Source organism: Coccinella septempunctata, chromosome 3 (assembly GCF_907165205.1).
Source record: "Coccinella septempunctata chromosome 3, icCocSept1.1, whole genome shotgun sequence".
NCBI lineage: Eukaryota > Metazoa > Arthropoda > Insecta > Coleoptera > Coccinellidae > Coccinella > Coccinella septempunctata.
In genome coordinates this window covers 22,701,838-22,718,780 of record NC_058191.1, presented here as the reverse complement: position 1 = coordinate 22,718,780, position 16,943 = coordinate 22,701,838, and the positions used below count along the sequence as shown (strand labels likewise).

Below are 16,943 nucleotides of genomic sequence, written 5' to 3'. Positions count from 1 at the left end.
ATCAGTTTCGTCTTTCGCTGATTCACCGACGTTGTCAAATATACCAGTTCTGGTGTAAATTTAAGGCAAACATTTTCGAGCATTGGTCCATTCGCAAACAAAAAAAAAACATACATCCCGAATTCTTAACAGAATGAATACTTTCAGAACATAGACTGGTCTAAAGTTCTCGATGGTGGATGTGTGAATCAGAGTGTAAAAGCATTTTATAGCATTATTGAGAATGGGGTGGATATGTTCATTCCCAAAGTTATAATAAGAAATAAAAGTTTCCCTTCTTACTTCTCGCAGGAAACAATTATTTCCATTAAAGAAAAAAATAAAATGCATAAAAAATTCAAAAGATTTGGACATATTTGTTATTATGAGAGATTCAGAATTTTAAGAAGACAATGTAAATTACTTATTTCTGCCAGTCATGCCCAAAAAACTTTTGGAAGTATGTGAGAAGTTGCAGAGATGGAACTAAGATTCCAAATAAAATGTATTATGATGATGAGTCTGCTGAGGGTGGTGAAAGTATAAGTAATTGATTTGCTAGATTTTTTCGTGGCGTTACAGTGTGTACTGTAACAGCACTGCTAATGCTCTGGATTCGATTGTTGTCTCTCCTGAGATTGTTCTGAATAATATGAATTCCCTCGATGCGGATGGAGGAGCGGGCCCTGATGGATATCCATCATACTTTGTTAAGAACTGCTCTAGTTTGAATTATCCTCTTTCGATTCTATTTACTAAATCTATTCAGTCTGGTACTTTTCCAGACTCATGGAAGACATCACTCTTGGTCCCAATTTTCAAAAACTCTGGACATAGAAACTGTGTTACAAACTATCGAGGAGTGTGTAAGCTGTCAGTTTTTGCCAAGCTGTTCGAGAAGATCGTTCTTGATGTCCTCAGGCATCATTTAAAATCAACAATAATACAAGAACAACATGGTTTTTTTCCCAGAAGATCAGTGGAAACGAATCTAGTAGTTTACACAGAATTTATTACAAGAGCTCTGGACAGCCGATCTCAGGTTGATTCAGTTTACACAGATTTCAGTAAAGCATTTGATAGAGTTGATCACAATCTTCTAGCTTCCAAACTTTCCGCTGTTGGTATCCACGGTGATCTATTGAGATGGCTCGTATCTTATTTGTTTAATAGGACCCAGCTTATCTGTGTGAACGGTTACAGATCCTCCCCATTTGTTATAACATCAGGAGTGCCGCAGGGATCGCATCTGGGACCTTTACTTTTTCTCATATTCGTGAATGACTTGAAGGATATTTTCAGATATTATCTCATACTCCTGTATGCAGACGACTTGAAAATTTTCAAACAAATTGTCAGCATAAGAGATTGCGTAAGAATGCAGGCGGATCTGGAAGCATTTTCGGAATATTGTTTTCGTAACAAATTAGAGTTGAATGTTGACAAATACATGCTTATATCATTCACTAGGAATAATTCACCTATTGAGTTCCAGTATTGCTTGAATAACATCGACGTTGGTAGGGTCACTAGGGTTAGGGATTTAGGCGTGATATTTGATGCAAAACTCTCCTTCAGCCTCCATATGGACCACCTCATCTCGTCATGCAGTAAATCTTTGGGTTTTTTGTGTCGTATGTGTAAATCTTTCAATGATGAGGAGGCCATTAAGTCATTATACTACGCCTTTATTTATAGTAAGCTCAACTTTGCTAGTAGAGTTTGGAATCCTTTGTATAATGTCCACAAGGTTAGACTCGAGAGAATTCAGAACAGGTTTATAAGATTTCTACATTACAGAGTTTCTAATGTTTATGTAACTTTCGGTTTAAACCAGGTCCGTTCGCAATACCACGTTGAGCTTCTCGAACATCGGAGAATAAAAAAATGACTTGATATTCGCTTTTAAGTTGATGAAGGATTGCTATGACTCACCGGACTTGGTTGCAATGATTCCCGAATGCGAAATCGTGCTTTACTCTCAGAGAGTGCATTCAATACCAATATTGGTAGGAATTCACCGGTTCACCGAATATGCACTTCATTCAATAAATATTGTGCGGGGATTGACATTTTTATAACTTCCTTGTCCAGTTTCAGGAGGGACATCAAGAACATCTTCCAATTATAATAGTTTATGGTTTATGTAATTATTGCCTGTTGTTAGTTTTCTAGTTTTATATGTGTATATCTGAACACCATGCTTGTTAAGAATATTGTTTAGTTTATAAGTGGATCTGTCATGGGAATTTTCCCGTTTGTATCCCTGTTTCAGAATAAATAAATAAATAAATAAATAAATAAATAAATAAATCAATCCCTGAAATCAGTTAATGCCAATCATAACTGGGAACAACTAGCGTTAGACAGGTCACAGTGGAGGTCTTTGGTACACAGTTGGTACACAGACTCGAGAAGGATACAGCGGCGGCCAGATCTGGTTGGTGACTATACATGCCCACAATGTGGAAGGATCTGTATGTCATGGTTGGGTCTCTTCAGTCGCAGGAGGGCACACAATCGCAATTAGCCTTAAGAAATTATAAGTCTGTTCGCACCGGTTTTTTTTTTGTCTTTTTGTAGATTTATACCCGGTAACGGGATGCAGCAATGAAAGAAGGAATGAACCCTGTAGAATGTTTCTACTAACTTGCTATTTCCCCCCTCCCCAAACTCAGACTTTGGTCTTTTGGCCGTCTATTATGGTGCAAACGAGCGTAAGTCACTCAATTATTTTATTAATTCATCTCGAGTTATGCCACTACATAACAGTAACCAACGATGTCCGAAAGTAAGAGGAAGCTTTAGAATATCAAAGCTATGTCCAGCTAGAAATTGTGTTGAAATAACTCAATCATTATTTTAATAATCTAAGTACATAGTTGTTACAAGAGTGTAGATTGATTATATTCAAGGATTAACCGTGAACATTGAAACACCTGATTCTAGGAGGACTTTTTTTTAATCAATATCGTAAACGTGATTGGGTATCCGTTTTCATTTTCCCGCAAAAAAATATAAAAACCCATTTTCACCTCACCGTTGTCAATCTGTATTGATTCTTCATCCGCTCATTCCGCTCTTTATTAATTCGTGACTCATTTTTGATTCATTATGTGACTCCTGATTTAATATTCATTAAATTCAGGTATTCTTCTGCTTACCTATAGATATTCATTCTCAATCTTGATTATTTCACATAATCACTGTTTTTTCTGTTTTGTTTCTGCTATTTTGTACTCTTTCTTTTGAGTGTACATTTAGTTTGGTTCATTTCATCAGACATTATCCTCTGATCCCATTTTTCATGAAAATCCGTTCTAAACTGTCTAAATCTCGCGGATTATATACCCGTGGTTAGATGATAGGGTTCGTAAGTTTCTATCAAAGATTTTCGTTTCTATTTTTTGAATTCAGTCATAGCGTAGAACCTTTTGGAATTGTGAAAAAAGCCCGAATACTTCCTTCATCTAATGTTTTTGTTCGTACGATTTACGAATTTAGTCCAGACGTGCAAACTCATGAAATTGAAAATCGGACTCGAGCACCATTAATCCTGTTAAGTGGCTTTATTTCTTTTTCTCTTGCTATTTTAATTGAATAAATCATTGTACATTCATTATTTTCTTTCAAAGTTGAATGAGTTTAGATCACCTTGTAGTATAATCAAGTATACAACACTTGAGTTATAAAAGTTTATTTATTCGAAAAAAGTTAAACTTTCTTCTCATTAATAAACATTCATACAACTTACTTGTTGTATAATTAACTATTTCTGGAAAGTTGAACGAATGTTGCGAATTTTGTTGAATTGATTAGGTTGGCACGACATCGTAGAGGAAATAAATAGATACTGCAATCAATACTGGAAATTGAAATATGTTGAAAATCTTTATTGCATTATCAACCTTGAATCTTTTCATAGAAACATTTAAAATAATTACAATTCGTTTATAAAATTTTTTTAAGGAATTCAGAAAGTACATAAAGATGAGGTATATATGGTCTAAAGTGTTTGAGGTCAAGGAGAAAGGTGAAAATTTGATCATCAGGCTTTGCAAGCTTTAATTATTTTTCATACAACAGGAACACTGGGTCTCTTTGTAATACCGCAATTGTTAATACCTCGGGCCAATCTGAGAAATCCGCTTTCTCCCCAATGAGGCCCATAAGAATTTTTGATATTCCAGAAATCCTGACCTTTTTCTGTGCCAAATCCAGTCACAAGAACAGCATGATTCGTACTCGTAGTACATTGTGTATCGTACAAAACTCCGCCACTATAATCTTTGATCATTCCAAGAGCATCGATAGATACCGCTATCGGACCCTGATTCCAAAGAGCATCTAACATGGCAGATTCATCGCTGGGTATTGTCATAAAGCTCTTGATCTTCATCACTGAATTGAAGGGTTGACAAGTGCCATCATAGGCTGTGTAAGGATAAGAAGCTGCAGTTGGAATACCATTATTCATAACATAACTGAAGGCTCTTGTTGCTAAACCACCATTACACCCAAAATTGCCATAATCGTTCGAACAATCTACCAAAGCTTGTTCACTGAGTTCTACATCAGCATGATTTGCTAAACCATATTGTGCTTCCAGAGCTGCAGCCTATAATTATAAAGCATACTTTTTATATACCTATGTGTGTATGTTGATCTATTATAATTGTAAGAAACTCAAGAAAGTGCAATGAGTATTCTTTGTTATCTTTCGCTCCTCACCCAAAAGAAAGCTATTTAGAATTCCTCATTGAAATTGCGACAAGAGCGAATAGAGGAAAAGTTATAGGATAATATTTTATTTTCAGTGTTAAAGTTGTTCATTCAAACAATTTTCATATTCGAAGAACTCTTAAGGCTAGTAGGTACATAGTTCATTTTGGAAAAATAAGGAATTAGTTAGTTGCAGAGAAGTAGAAAATATACAAGTTATAGTATTTTGTAATCAACTGGCTTGTATTGACCTCCAGATTATCAGTTTATTATTTGAGGATATGGGAACTGTACCCATTATGGAATACTTAAAAGATTTCATTTTTTTTTGCAAATAGTGAAGTAATATTAATATTGAGTGAACTCATTGACGAAAAATATACTCTTTATTAATACAGTAATGAATTAAATTTGTAACTTGTAATAGAATAGAGACCAAAACTAAGTGAAAAAAATTTCATATTTAATTTTCGTTTTTGATATACGAGAAAAATTGTCTGTAAAAAGTTACATTGGTTTCTAGTGACTAATGACCTTGCTGCATTTATTGTTTCCTTGACGAAGGGTTCTTCAGAAGTCGTCCAATTTTTCAACTCGTAGCTCAAAAACTATTTCATCTATTCATTTCAAACTTAGATTCCTATATTATGTCAGCCGCATATATCTACTAATTTTTTAGATTTTTCAAGCATCCAACTCAAGAATGCGATTGGTATTGATATGAACTTTCATCGCTATCAATATTGATGATGAATGAATTATATGTTTATCAGAAGGGCTAACTAACCAAGTCCCTAACAATTCTTGCTTGCCAATTAGGTATATTTGGCGAAGCTTTCCTTTATCGAGATTATATTCGATCTTGTATTGTAAAGTTGAAAATTTCGTGTTTCATTTCTTTCACTTTTTTCAAACACGGTCCCAAATCTTGTTTATAACATTACTAAGCTTTCAAAAAATGGGAAGCATATTATAGCAATGTTTCCGTTTTCCAATGTTAAATGTGATTCATAATAATCGAAATAATGCTTATATGCAATTGAAATTAATTCTATATGATGGCGGTTAATGAAATGGTTTTTATCATGCCATCATAAACTTATTCGACGGAATGAGATAACGAAAGTGCTTACCGCTGCAAATGCCCAACAGCTGCTGCATTGGCCCTGGTCTTTCACTCTTTGGACACAATTGGGGATATTTTTCCAATCAAATGCTGCAGGTATATCATAAGTGTTGTTGAGGGGAGTATACAGAGTAAATTCGCTGTCGTCAATTTCTTCAATGTTTGTACCGAAACGGTTAGCAAATTCTTCGTGAGTCATATCAGCGAAAGGTCCGACTCCAAGAAAATGTCCCACTTTGCCTTCTGCGTAAAGTTTGTTGTGAGCTTCGAATTTTTCAAGATTTTCCTTAAAAATGCTGAACCGTCTTTGTAGTTCCACTGGAGTTTTGTAGTTTTTCTCGAATTTCACCTGGAAAAATTAATGTGCATTGAAATTAAGAGCTGTTGAATTAGTGGTGTGCTATGCCCGGAAATCGACAAAAAAGCTTATCTTATTATTGGAGAATAATGGAAATCAGAACCACTTCCTAATTTTCTACGAAATGTGATAAAAAAGGCAATTTGTACGAAAATCGCTAAATAAAATGTTTTTTTCATAAAAATTCTCTATTCTCTCAATTATTTTACAAGAATCAAAGCACTTATGAAACTCTCACGGATTTAAGTTTGACAAAAATAAAAAAGTTTGACTCATGTGTTTCTTCACGTACAATTTGCGTCCAAAATTTTCGAAAAAGTTTCTGATGCCACAGTACCTCCGAATTATGCAGTAGCCAGTCAGATCAAATTGATTCTTGAATTCAATTTTGGTGGTAGTTCATAAAAATGGAGCCAATTTTTTGAATGAGATTTTCCGACAAAAAATATCATCCCTCGATTGAACTTCTTGGCAAATTGTAGATTGAAAGCCGAAACGTGTAATACTTCTGAAGTTTTTTGATTTTCCATTCTGCAAAGCTGCTGATTTAATTTTATAATATATTTTGATGAACAGGGAAAAATTTAATAATTATTTCGGATTATATTCACTCTTGGGATTGTAACTACCACTTGTAGTGGGAGGTGGTTTTGAAGTGAAAAAAATCAATATAAAAGAATCATGAGGCCAACCTGTTTCGGTTGCCAAGAAAATGAAAAATTGCAGAAAATATTTATCCTACCTGAAATTCTTCCCATTCCTTCCTGGCTTCATGTTCAGAAACTGCTGAGCATGCCAAAATTATGGCCATGAAGCAAAGCAAGACGTTCATGATGATTTCTGAAATCAATATTGCAGTCAAGATGTTGATGAATAGTTTGGAATTAAAAGACGTATTACAGTATAGATACACTTACTTGTTCAGATTTAATTATCAAACTCTACGAGCCACTACGAGGAAAAAAATGATTTTTTATAGTTTTCGGATTTACATATCATAAATCACAGATATGGTATCTAGCTAGTTTAGTCCACTACCACTCACAAAATTTTTATCACGATTGATAATCAGAGTAAATTATAATGAATATTATTATGACTCTCAATGTCCAATAATATTGTTTTCAAATAAAACAGTAGCTTTCTACAGAAAGTACATCATTGTTGGAATCTCATAACTCTGGTGAGGTTTGGTAGAAAATGAGATTAAACAGGGTGAGTCTCCAACTTGTTCATATATTTCAACAGAAAAGAAACATTGCCTCAAGAATCAACATAAACAAGTCATAGATTCACCCTGTTTATTGCAATAATGAGCATTAATCTCTTCGATAAATTTTCGAATCAGAGTAAGTTATCTACCTTCCACTAGTTCAATATATAATCTATAGTTTCATTTTGAAATTTGAAAGTAAGTAATAAAAAAAAGAGTTTTTCATGGTTTCACAAACTTGAAAAATCAGCTCTAGAACAAAATTTTTCCACTATCTATTTTCAGATTCTATACCCCTCAATTAGATAAATTATATTTATCAGACTCGACCAAAAACACAAATATCTTCATAGAGTAAAGGCCTCGCACATATACAGAAGAACTTTATTGCATGAAAAAACATACATATGTATTTGTAGCAATCATTGATTTTATAATAAAACTGAAACTATTACTTCATTATTTTTAGGTGAACAACACCGATTGATTCCTTCAAATATAATATCTTGCAGCCTAAACATATAAGGCCTATATATGTTTGTTTGTCTATATGGCCATTAAGGCCATCCATCCAGAATAAACATCAGATTTGAGTAGCCATATTTTTTTGCCTGATGCTTCGTCTAGCGCCAAAGCAGATGTGCTCATCATTTTTCCGGTCTGGAAACAAATTTCGTTGGTTCCTTCAATGAAATAAAAAATATGTAAAATTAAAATAATTATTATTAAATTCAGAAAGCATAGAGGGTCACTTTATCTCTCTGGTTACGCTCCTTTTATGGGGGGATTGTAGCAATCAGGCATAATATCCTTGAAAACACATTTAAGAAGAAGAAGTCATTTGCGAAAAATTCTCAGTTAAGAGGAATTCAATACAGTTTTGACGCAAGCTGAAGCGATTTTGAATTCACGTCCCTTGACCCTTGATGCCTTTTTTTTCTGACTCAAATGATCTATCGGCTTTGACACCAGGTCATTTCTTGAAACTTGAAATAATGAACGCTATTCCGATCTCACAGAAATACCATTGTACCGACTCTCTAGATGGCAACTAGTTCAACGCCTACACAAGATTTCTGGCGTAGATGGAAATCTGAATATCTACATACGCTTCGACAGCGTAATAAGTGGCTAATTTCTTCTCCGGATTCTCTTACACTCTTATTGAAAACTATTAGCCATAGCAATGGCAACCGTTAAGGTTAAAACAGGTGTCTTGAAAAAGCGTCTTAATAAATTGTGTGAAACATAAGGGTGGATGTTTTTATATTTGATTATTTTTTCATTCTATTTTCATTTTAATGCGATTCGTCGAATATAGGTATTATTAATCCGAAATTTACAATCAATATAGTTTCCAAGAGGTTCCAGAAAACTGCAATCCATATCATTTGATTCACAGGACCGTATCACATAAATTTGGACAGTTCTTAAAAGTTCCCGAAAGGAATTTCATGATTTCTTCATGATATCTGAGTAAACTGTAGGATACGCCTTTCAGTCATTCTCACTTCGTCGTTGACTTATTAGGGTAGATTGAATGAATAATCAGAATGATCTAGTTTGCCTCTCATATCCGTCGAAGTGAGTAGACTTGATTGAATGTGCTCTGCGGGTTACGCCAAGGAACGAAGAATTTCTTGATATAACACCGTACTTCTTAATTGGCCATTTTCTGAATAACCGTAAGATGTCGACCAGACAAAAATCTGAATTTGAAAAATCTTCGATCGATGTTTTGAAGTCGGAAAATATAATGAAGGAGATCTCTAACGCTATAATGAATTCTGTCACGAAATGTTTCGCTGAAAAATTCAACTTCTATGAAGCAAAAATTTCGTCTTTGGATGCAGAAATTCAATTGATGAAATCTGAGTGCGAGTGATCAATAATATATGTGATGATAATTCCCATAAAGTAATAGAACAAAAAGTGGACTTTCTCGAGTTGAAAAATAACAACATCCATCTATCTCATCGGAGTCAAGGAGGTACAGGGAGAAGATGTGTTTTCCCAGTTCAAGGATATGTTATATGTTTACGGATCAATTCAATAGATATACCGGTTACTGATGAGATTGCCTCGGTGTCAGAGTCCGTAAAAAAAGGAAAAATCTCGATATGTCATCGTTTCTTTCAAACAAGTTAATAAAAGGACTATTATTTGCGCAAAGTAAAAACTTTTGAGGGATACTCGAAATGTTATGAAGGAAAATTCGACTCATAAAAGATGGAACTTTGACCAGGAATTTTTGGAGAAGATATGTATAAACATTCAATCGAGCCGTTTTCGTCAGGTCCGGAGCAAATATTCAAACACTCATTTCTGTGTGATTTATTGATTTGATTTATTTGTTACTCTATTGGCAGAAATTGATAGTTATGGACCCCGTTTACACCTATTTTAAAAGACTCGGTTTCTTTCATACATTGATGTATTCCTTTAGCTACATCCTCTTTGAATAGTTTCCTCAAATTCCCCCAATTCATACTAACAGTATAACCTGAGCGAATTTTCAATTGACTTGATTGTTTTAAATATCAAAGAACTGAAAACTAGAATCGAAATATTTCGAGAGCAAGGCCATCACTTGGCCACTTCACTTCAATAGAATTTTGGGTTACGATTTTTTTTATCTGATGTAATAATAAATGCCTTCCATGTATAATTGAGCTCTTATCTTTTCTCAAACAATAGGATCTAATAGTGTTTATTTCACCTTTCTCTCGTAGTCCAGTCTAAAGTATAGGTACCTAGTGTTGAAAACCATATTTGGTTGCTCTGTAATCTTCAAGAATTAGATAAAGTCCTTGTATACTCGCATTGAGTTCGAGATAATTGAAGTTCATGATTTTCATAATATCACATTTAAATCTCCTCCTGAGAAAGCTTTTGGACACATCGAAAAGAATTTGAGAGCGACATTAAAAATCTCATCAATTTGGTTATTGATTTCAAATCGCTTGAGAAAATTGTCTATAAATAGAATATGATGTTTGTTGAATTGTTTGTTTTTATTTTTATAGGAAGAATTACCAAAGACCCAATATGTAACTCTCTTATAAGATTTCCTCTGAATCTAACCCAGATATAGATATGCCTATTGCTATGACATTGTATAGTACACCGCGAATCTCTGTATTGTTGTTTCCTATATACGAGATAATAATAATAATAATATAATAATAAGTACTTTATTTCCTACAGGTTAAAACCCCCAATTACAGGAAATGAGAAAAAAACTTTGATACAATTATGATACACTGGTATGATAATAATATAATATAATAATAATAATAATAAGCCATTTATTTCCTACAGGAAGAACCCAATTACAGGAAATGAATAAAAATTGAACATTAAAGCAATATGAAATGAACCCAGAAAAAAAAACTCACAACCGATCATTACACCACTCGATGGTAACAAAGAAAACTCAGTCTACTGTTCACACTCCAAACTGCATAAAAGTACTTCAATAATACATGGTAAAGTGTCAAAATTAATATCACAAACCGCAGAGATCGTATTGAAGGTCCGGCACATAAACTCAATCGGAGATTGCAGGAGAAGATTGGTCCTGGGAGTACGCAAGTAAAAAAGTTCCTGTGATCTCGAATTCTGCCTTCTCACTATGAAGTTGACCATAGCTAGTAACGATGGACAATCCGTTATGTCATTCACTACATTGTACAAAAATTTCACCGCCAGTACTTTTCGTCTAACTTCCAAAGAGGAGACTCCAAATCTGTTCAAAAGCAAGCCATACTCTGAACCTCTCACTGGGTAGACACCATCCTCCCTCCAAACAAGGTACTTCAGGAAACGCTTCTGAATTGATTCAATGCGCTGTCTGTGACAATTGTAGATGGGATTCCAAGCTACAGAGCCATAGTCCAACCTGCTTCTTATTAATGCATTGAAAAGGCACAAAAAGGTTGATGTGTGAGTAAAATATCTGCAGTTGCGTATTATGAAACCATAAACCTTCGAGACAGAAAGCACTAACTGATCAACGTGCGGGATGAAAGTGAGACTACTATCAAAGATCACACCCAAATCCCTAACCTCAGATACTCTGATGTATGATGTACAATGTTTAGACATGAAAAGTAAAAAAAAATAAAATATCCAAAACAAATCCCTACAAAGAAAGCAAACAGCGGTGCGAATTATAGGCCCTCACTATGGACCGAGGAGAATCGTGGAAAATGTCAAGTACACTGGCGAACAAATTGACAAGTCCACATGCATATTCAATAGGGGATCTTAAGCTCGCATTTGTTCTCCCCGCTCCACAGTAAACGACCATTTCATTCCTAGAACCCAAACGGGGAACCAGAAACGGCAAACAAGACAATAGCCCGGAACAATCGATCTTATGATTGACAATTTTGTAAATGAACAATAATGCACATATGTCCACCCTATCCACAGTAGAATCAGCACAGTATTTTGAAAGTAAAACGCCATGATCATAACCTATGGGAGGATACACACCTTCCTGCCTCCACATCAGAAACTTATAGAACCTTCTCTGCACCGACTCAACGCTCTTCCTATGACAGTCATATATAGGTCCCCAAACTATGTTACAGTATTCCAATCTACTACGTATTAAACTATTGAAAAGGGCTATCAATGTGCTCGAATTTTGAAAGCATTTGGTATTCCGGACTATGAATCCATAAGTTCTATTGGAGGCAAGTAACAATTGATTAATATGCGGTACAAAAGAGCAACCACTATCACACAAAATTCCCAGATCCCTTATTTCACCCGAGACAGTATTGTGCCACGGATATTATAATTGAAATTTACAACTTTATTCTTCCTGGTGTATGTCATAACATTACATTCAGATATATTAAGGTTCAATCTATTACCTTTGCACCATGTCGAGAGGCTGTCAAGTGCCGCCTGCAGCCTGACACAATCAAGGGTATTGAGTATTCTAAGAAAAATCTTCAAATCATCTGCGAACAATAATACTGCCACATCAATAAAGTCTACTACATCATTTATAAATAGAAGAAACAGTAAAGGCCCAAGGTTTGAGCCTTGAGGGATTCCCGATGTCTCAAAGAATCCGACAGAACAGTGATCTTCAACGCTAACAATACAAACTCTGTCAGCTAGATATGACTTCATTAAATCGATCAGTTTTGGGCCGAAACCAAATTTATTTTTCAATTTATTGACTAAAATTTTATGATCAATCTTATCGAAGGCTTTTTGAAAGTCGGTATATATAACATCTACCTGACCGGATTCATCTAATGATTTCAGCACTTCTTCGAAAAAAGATACAAGATTGGTTGTAGTGGACCTTTTTGGCATGAAACCGTGTTGGTTAACTGTGATTTTATTACGGACCAAGGAAAAAATACACTTGTGGAGGATGATCTCATAAATCTTCGAAAAATTCGACAATATGGAAATTGGACGATAATTTAAAACATTCGATTTATCACCTTTTTTGAAAACTGGTATAATTTTCGACCGTTTCCAAACTGACGGATATACTCCCATGGACGCAGAAAGATTAAAAATATGCGCCAGAGGGGCAGACAGCACCCCTATGCAATCCTTCACCACAAAACTAGGAACCCCATCAAGCCCAGCAGTTCGTTTATTTGACAATTTTTTTGATGCTTGAATTATATCGTCTTCTGAGATCTTAGCAATACTGATTGGTAGACCAGCATCATCCTCAAAATTTTCCAGCTGATATGTGTCATAAGGCGTATCATAAACACTACTGAAGTGCTGAGCAAACGAGTCCACAATGTCCTGCGGCTTATTTAATATTCTATTATTATCGCTTACTACACCGGGTATTCGGGAATGACCCTTGCTTTCCTGCACAAATGACCAAAAATCTGAAGGATCTGTTAATAACTTTTGCTCGGAAGTTCTAACATAACTGTCATAAGCAATTTTAATTTTCGATTTAAGCAAACTTCTCAGTTTGATATACTGGAGGCGATTGAAGTTAATATTGAACTCTCTCTAATTTCTTAGAGCAGCTTCTTTTAGATAAATAGTATTGATAACTGTACCATGAGGGAAAATGCCTTTTTCTACCGACTTTGACTGAAACCGTGAGCTCGAATATTCTATTTAAAATTGAATAAAACTGGTCGCATGCCAAGTCTGGATCGCTTTCATTTGTAACAGATGACCAATCAGTTTCCCACATATATCGATACATATCCACATAATTTGCCTTAGAGAAACTATATTTACGAGGTGCATAGTAGGGGGTCGAGTTTGAGAATTTAAAATTTCTTTCACATTGATCAGAAAGATATGATATCTCTATTGGCGGATGATACAAATCCACCGCAACAAGCGAGCACACCGAGCCTGTAACAACACACTCAATATTCGAAAATACCAAGTCCAATGGTATATTCTTATGATTTCGTACTTCATTGAACTGTTTCAATTCCAGCGCTTCAGAAAACATATTACGTGTCAATGTACGACTATCGAATAAAGATCTTACACTATACCTGGCACAATTAAAGTCTCCTATCACAATTAACCTATTATTTAGTAATGGACCAAATGATGCCAGTGAGTCGAAAAATTGTTCATAACTTGCAATATCAATCCATGGTGGAATATATAATAGCAATATAATAATGGAATGAGTTTTATACATTATCTTACAGGCTAGAGCATCGATGGACGGAACAAGGGTAGTGAGCTCTGACATGTTAACTTCCACAGCACATAACTCACTATGAACGGCCACAAGTACACCACCACCCGTTGCCATACCTGTGGCAACCAGATTCCTATCACGTCGAAAAACATTATAGTTGTAAGGAGACAATTCAGCATCTTACACGCCATCCTGCAACCAAGTTTCTGTCAAACACACTATATCGAAATCTTCAGATTGTACTGAGGCCCTTAGTTCAAGAGTTTTTGAATTGAGGCCACGCACGTTCTGGTAAAATATTCTGCTTCTACCCAATTCGCAATTGGGGGAATCGAGTTTAAATGTTTTATCACGGGAACACCCTTTATGTATTTCAACTCCACGCACTCTCCAACTGACCTTCGCTGCTCCAATTCACCTTTGATTTTGTTGAAATAGTCTCTCTGTCTTGGGGTTCTGTCAGATGAAATGAAAACATCGAAACTCTCCTTGAAGATACGACACTTGTCGCTGATAGGCTGCAGTAAACAGTAAACACTATCCTTTACCCATTCAATTGAGTAACTATGTTGAGATCGAGCTGAAGTTGATTAATGTTCAACGTAGGGACACCGCATATTCATCAGCGAACAACAGGTTTCTGGACTTGAGATGAGGTAAATCGGCATTGTAAAAAAATAGAATAGGCCCCAAGACCGATCTTTTGGGAACACCATTCAAGGCTTCTTCAATCAGGGTCGAAAGAGTCTCACCAACCCTTACTCTTTAAGTTCTCCGATCCGAAAACGACTTCATCCACGAAAACAAGGGCCACGCATTCCGCGATGTTCCAATTTATAGAGTGAATGTCTACGAGGCAGACGGTCGAAAGCCTTTGAGAAATCTAGATGCACTACATTTATCCAATCATCCACTGCCAAAACCAGATTAGTAAAGTTTGAACGACCAGTAAGGAAACTGTGATGATCCTTCGGAATCAAGTGGTGTTTACTCCAGCTTTTATTTTATATTGCATTATGATATGCCTTACATGTTGATGTAGAGTCATAGAAAATCTGAGATTTGAATAACAAATAATAAAATTAATGAAAGCAAAATTGAAAATTGAAGCTCGCTATAAAGCTAATGCCTGCTTGGTGGTCCCTCACGAATTCGTCTGAAGCATAGGTTCTACTCTTTGGGTTATGCTTTCAATGGAACAATTCATGAAATATTGAGACAAATTGGTCCAAATATCTAGCAAATAGTTAGAAAGCTGCTTCAGATTGTTAATCTGTTGTTTTAGGCAGGAGTGTTGTCTGGACATCTTTGCCCATGCTCGATGCAATTAATGTCTGGAGAGCGAGATGGCTAGCCCATCCTTTCCATGGCATGAGCTTCCAGCGCTTCAATAAATAGACGAAAAGGTAAGGTGAGGACGGGCATTATCGTCTATCGTCAGTTAAAATGAAATTTTCAACTGGTGATCCTCGGCCCACTACCGTCGGCGTACACAGGGCTCTCTATTAAAACTGCTATTTTGTGCCCTATTTCGTTCTCTTAAACATCAAAAAAAGTCGGAGTCTTTCTGTCTGAAATTAGAACTCTTGAACCATATTATCGAGATTAAAAGATTTTGGCGCTTTCTCGAGGAAGAGTGCAATAAGCGTTTATTGCGCTCTGAGAAATGTGAATGACATTCATTGGTCATTAACAATGAATGTCATTTACAATTCTCGGTAATGGAACAAATATTAAATAATTATTAGCTAATCGAGCTTGAAAGGCCAAAATATAAGAGCTTTTATCAAATAGCAAACTGTATCTGTAGAACGAAATATGGCTGAAACAAAAATGAAAATGATTATGGCGCAAATGTGTAAACAGAGAACTAATTCTTCTTAAGTCACCCTGAAGTTTTCAGGCTAATTTTATTGAACTACATTATATACTGCTTTTGTTTATTTTCTTTTTCTTCTTTTTTCAGATTTGTATAATTGCGACTATTGAAAGATGGAGAAAGGAAAAATAAATAATAATAGGTAGTTACACTTACCTCTGCATTCACATATTACCTATATGTATTGCTTGTTATCCAACCATTTATGGTTCTTATTCAGAAGAACTTCACCCAAGCTTTGGTTTTTTCAGTTACTGAATATTGTAGCCTTGTTTTGGTTGATAGTAGGTACTTATGTGCATTTATGCACAAGTAAAATTTATAAGAAAAATATAACTGGAACTATTAGAACTTCACCTATTCAATTGTTACCAGTGCTTTCAAGCATTGTACCGCCCCATATTCGTAGACAGACTGCAGTTATAAATACTTGAAATAAATTTCACTCCTTTCCCGACTAATTTCCAATTCTGTCCTATATTCCAGAAAATACGATTCCAAGACTAAAGTCGCATGAACCCTTAATTCGAATATAGGGTACAAGGGCATTTGGCACTATTTTCAACCAAGAATTAGAGCTCTTGGTTTTAATCTTCCCAGGAAAAGATGGAGTATTCTGAATCGTAGAAGAAAATGTCAAGAATAGAATTCAGTTGAGACCCCAATGCGAGGAAACAGAAGAAACCATAAATCATCTGGTTAATTATTGTTCCATTTATGGAGTTCAGGAGGGTTTTAGGGCTATATATACAGTTTCCGAAACTTTTTTGAATTGGTTTGTGAATTTAAGGTCAATCTGTCATAGAGAACCTAAGTTTATTATCTCACATTTTCTATTTTTTCCTTTTTCTATTTCAGAAAAAATTTCTGGTAACTTGGAGAAGACTCCCTGGATTTTTTCATTCGAGGAAAGGATCAATTTTCTCAGTGCGAGATGACCTTCTTAATGAATTATTTATATATACAGGGTGTACCTGAATGACACCGAAAACA

The 16,943-nt window shown here is 35.2% G+C and overlaps 1 protein-coding gene across 1 annotated transcript; it reads right to left on the bottom strand.

Moving 5' to 3' along the window:
- Positions 1–3,842: 3,842 nt before the first annotated feature.
- LOC123310604 (procathepsin L-like) lies at positions 3,843–7,059 on the bottom strand. Its single transcript, XM_044894167.1, has 3 exons — positions 6,928–7,059; positions 5,835–6,176; positions 3,843–4,597 (listed from the first exon to the last, which is right to left on the bottom strand). Exons 1-3 carry the CDS (start codon positions 7,015–7,017, stop codon positions 4,055–4,057), a joined length of 975 nt encoding a protein of 324 aa, XP_044750102.1. The 5' UTR covers positions 7,018–7,059; the 3' UTR covers positions 3,843–4,054.
- Between the last annotated feature and the right edge of the window lie 9,884 nt (positions 7,060–16,943).

Bases quoted from the DNA above. Each gene is read 5' to 3' on its own strand.
- LOC123310604 (XM_044894167.1), bottom strand. From the start codon at position 7,017: ATGAACGTCTTGCTTTGCTTCATGGCCATAATTTTGGCATGCTCAGCA. The intron at 6,177-6,927 runs GTAGGATAAATA...TAATTTTTCCAG, and splicing joins AGGAATGGGAAGAATTTCAG to GTGAAATTCGAGAAAAACTA. The intron at 4,598-5,834 runs GTAAGCACTTTC...TTATAATTATAG, and splicing joins GCTGTTGGGCATTTGCAGCG to GCTGCAGCTCTGGAAGCACA.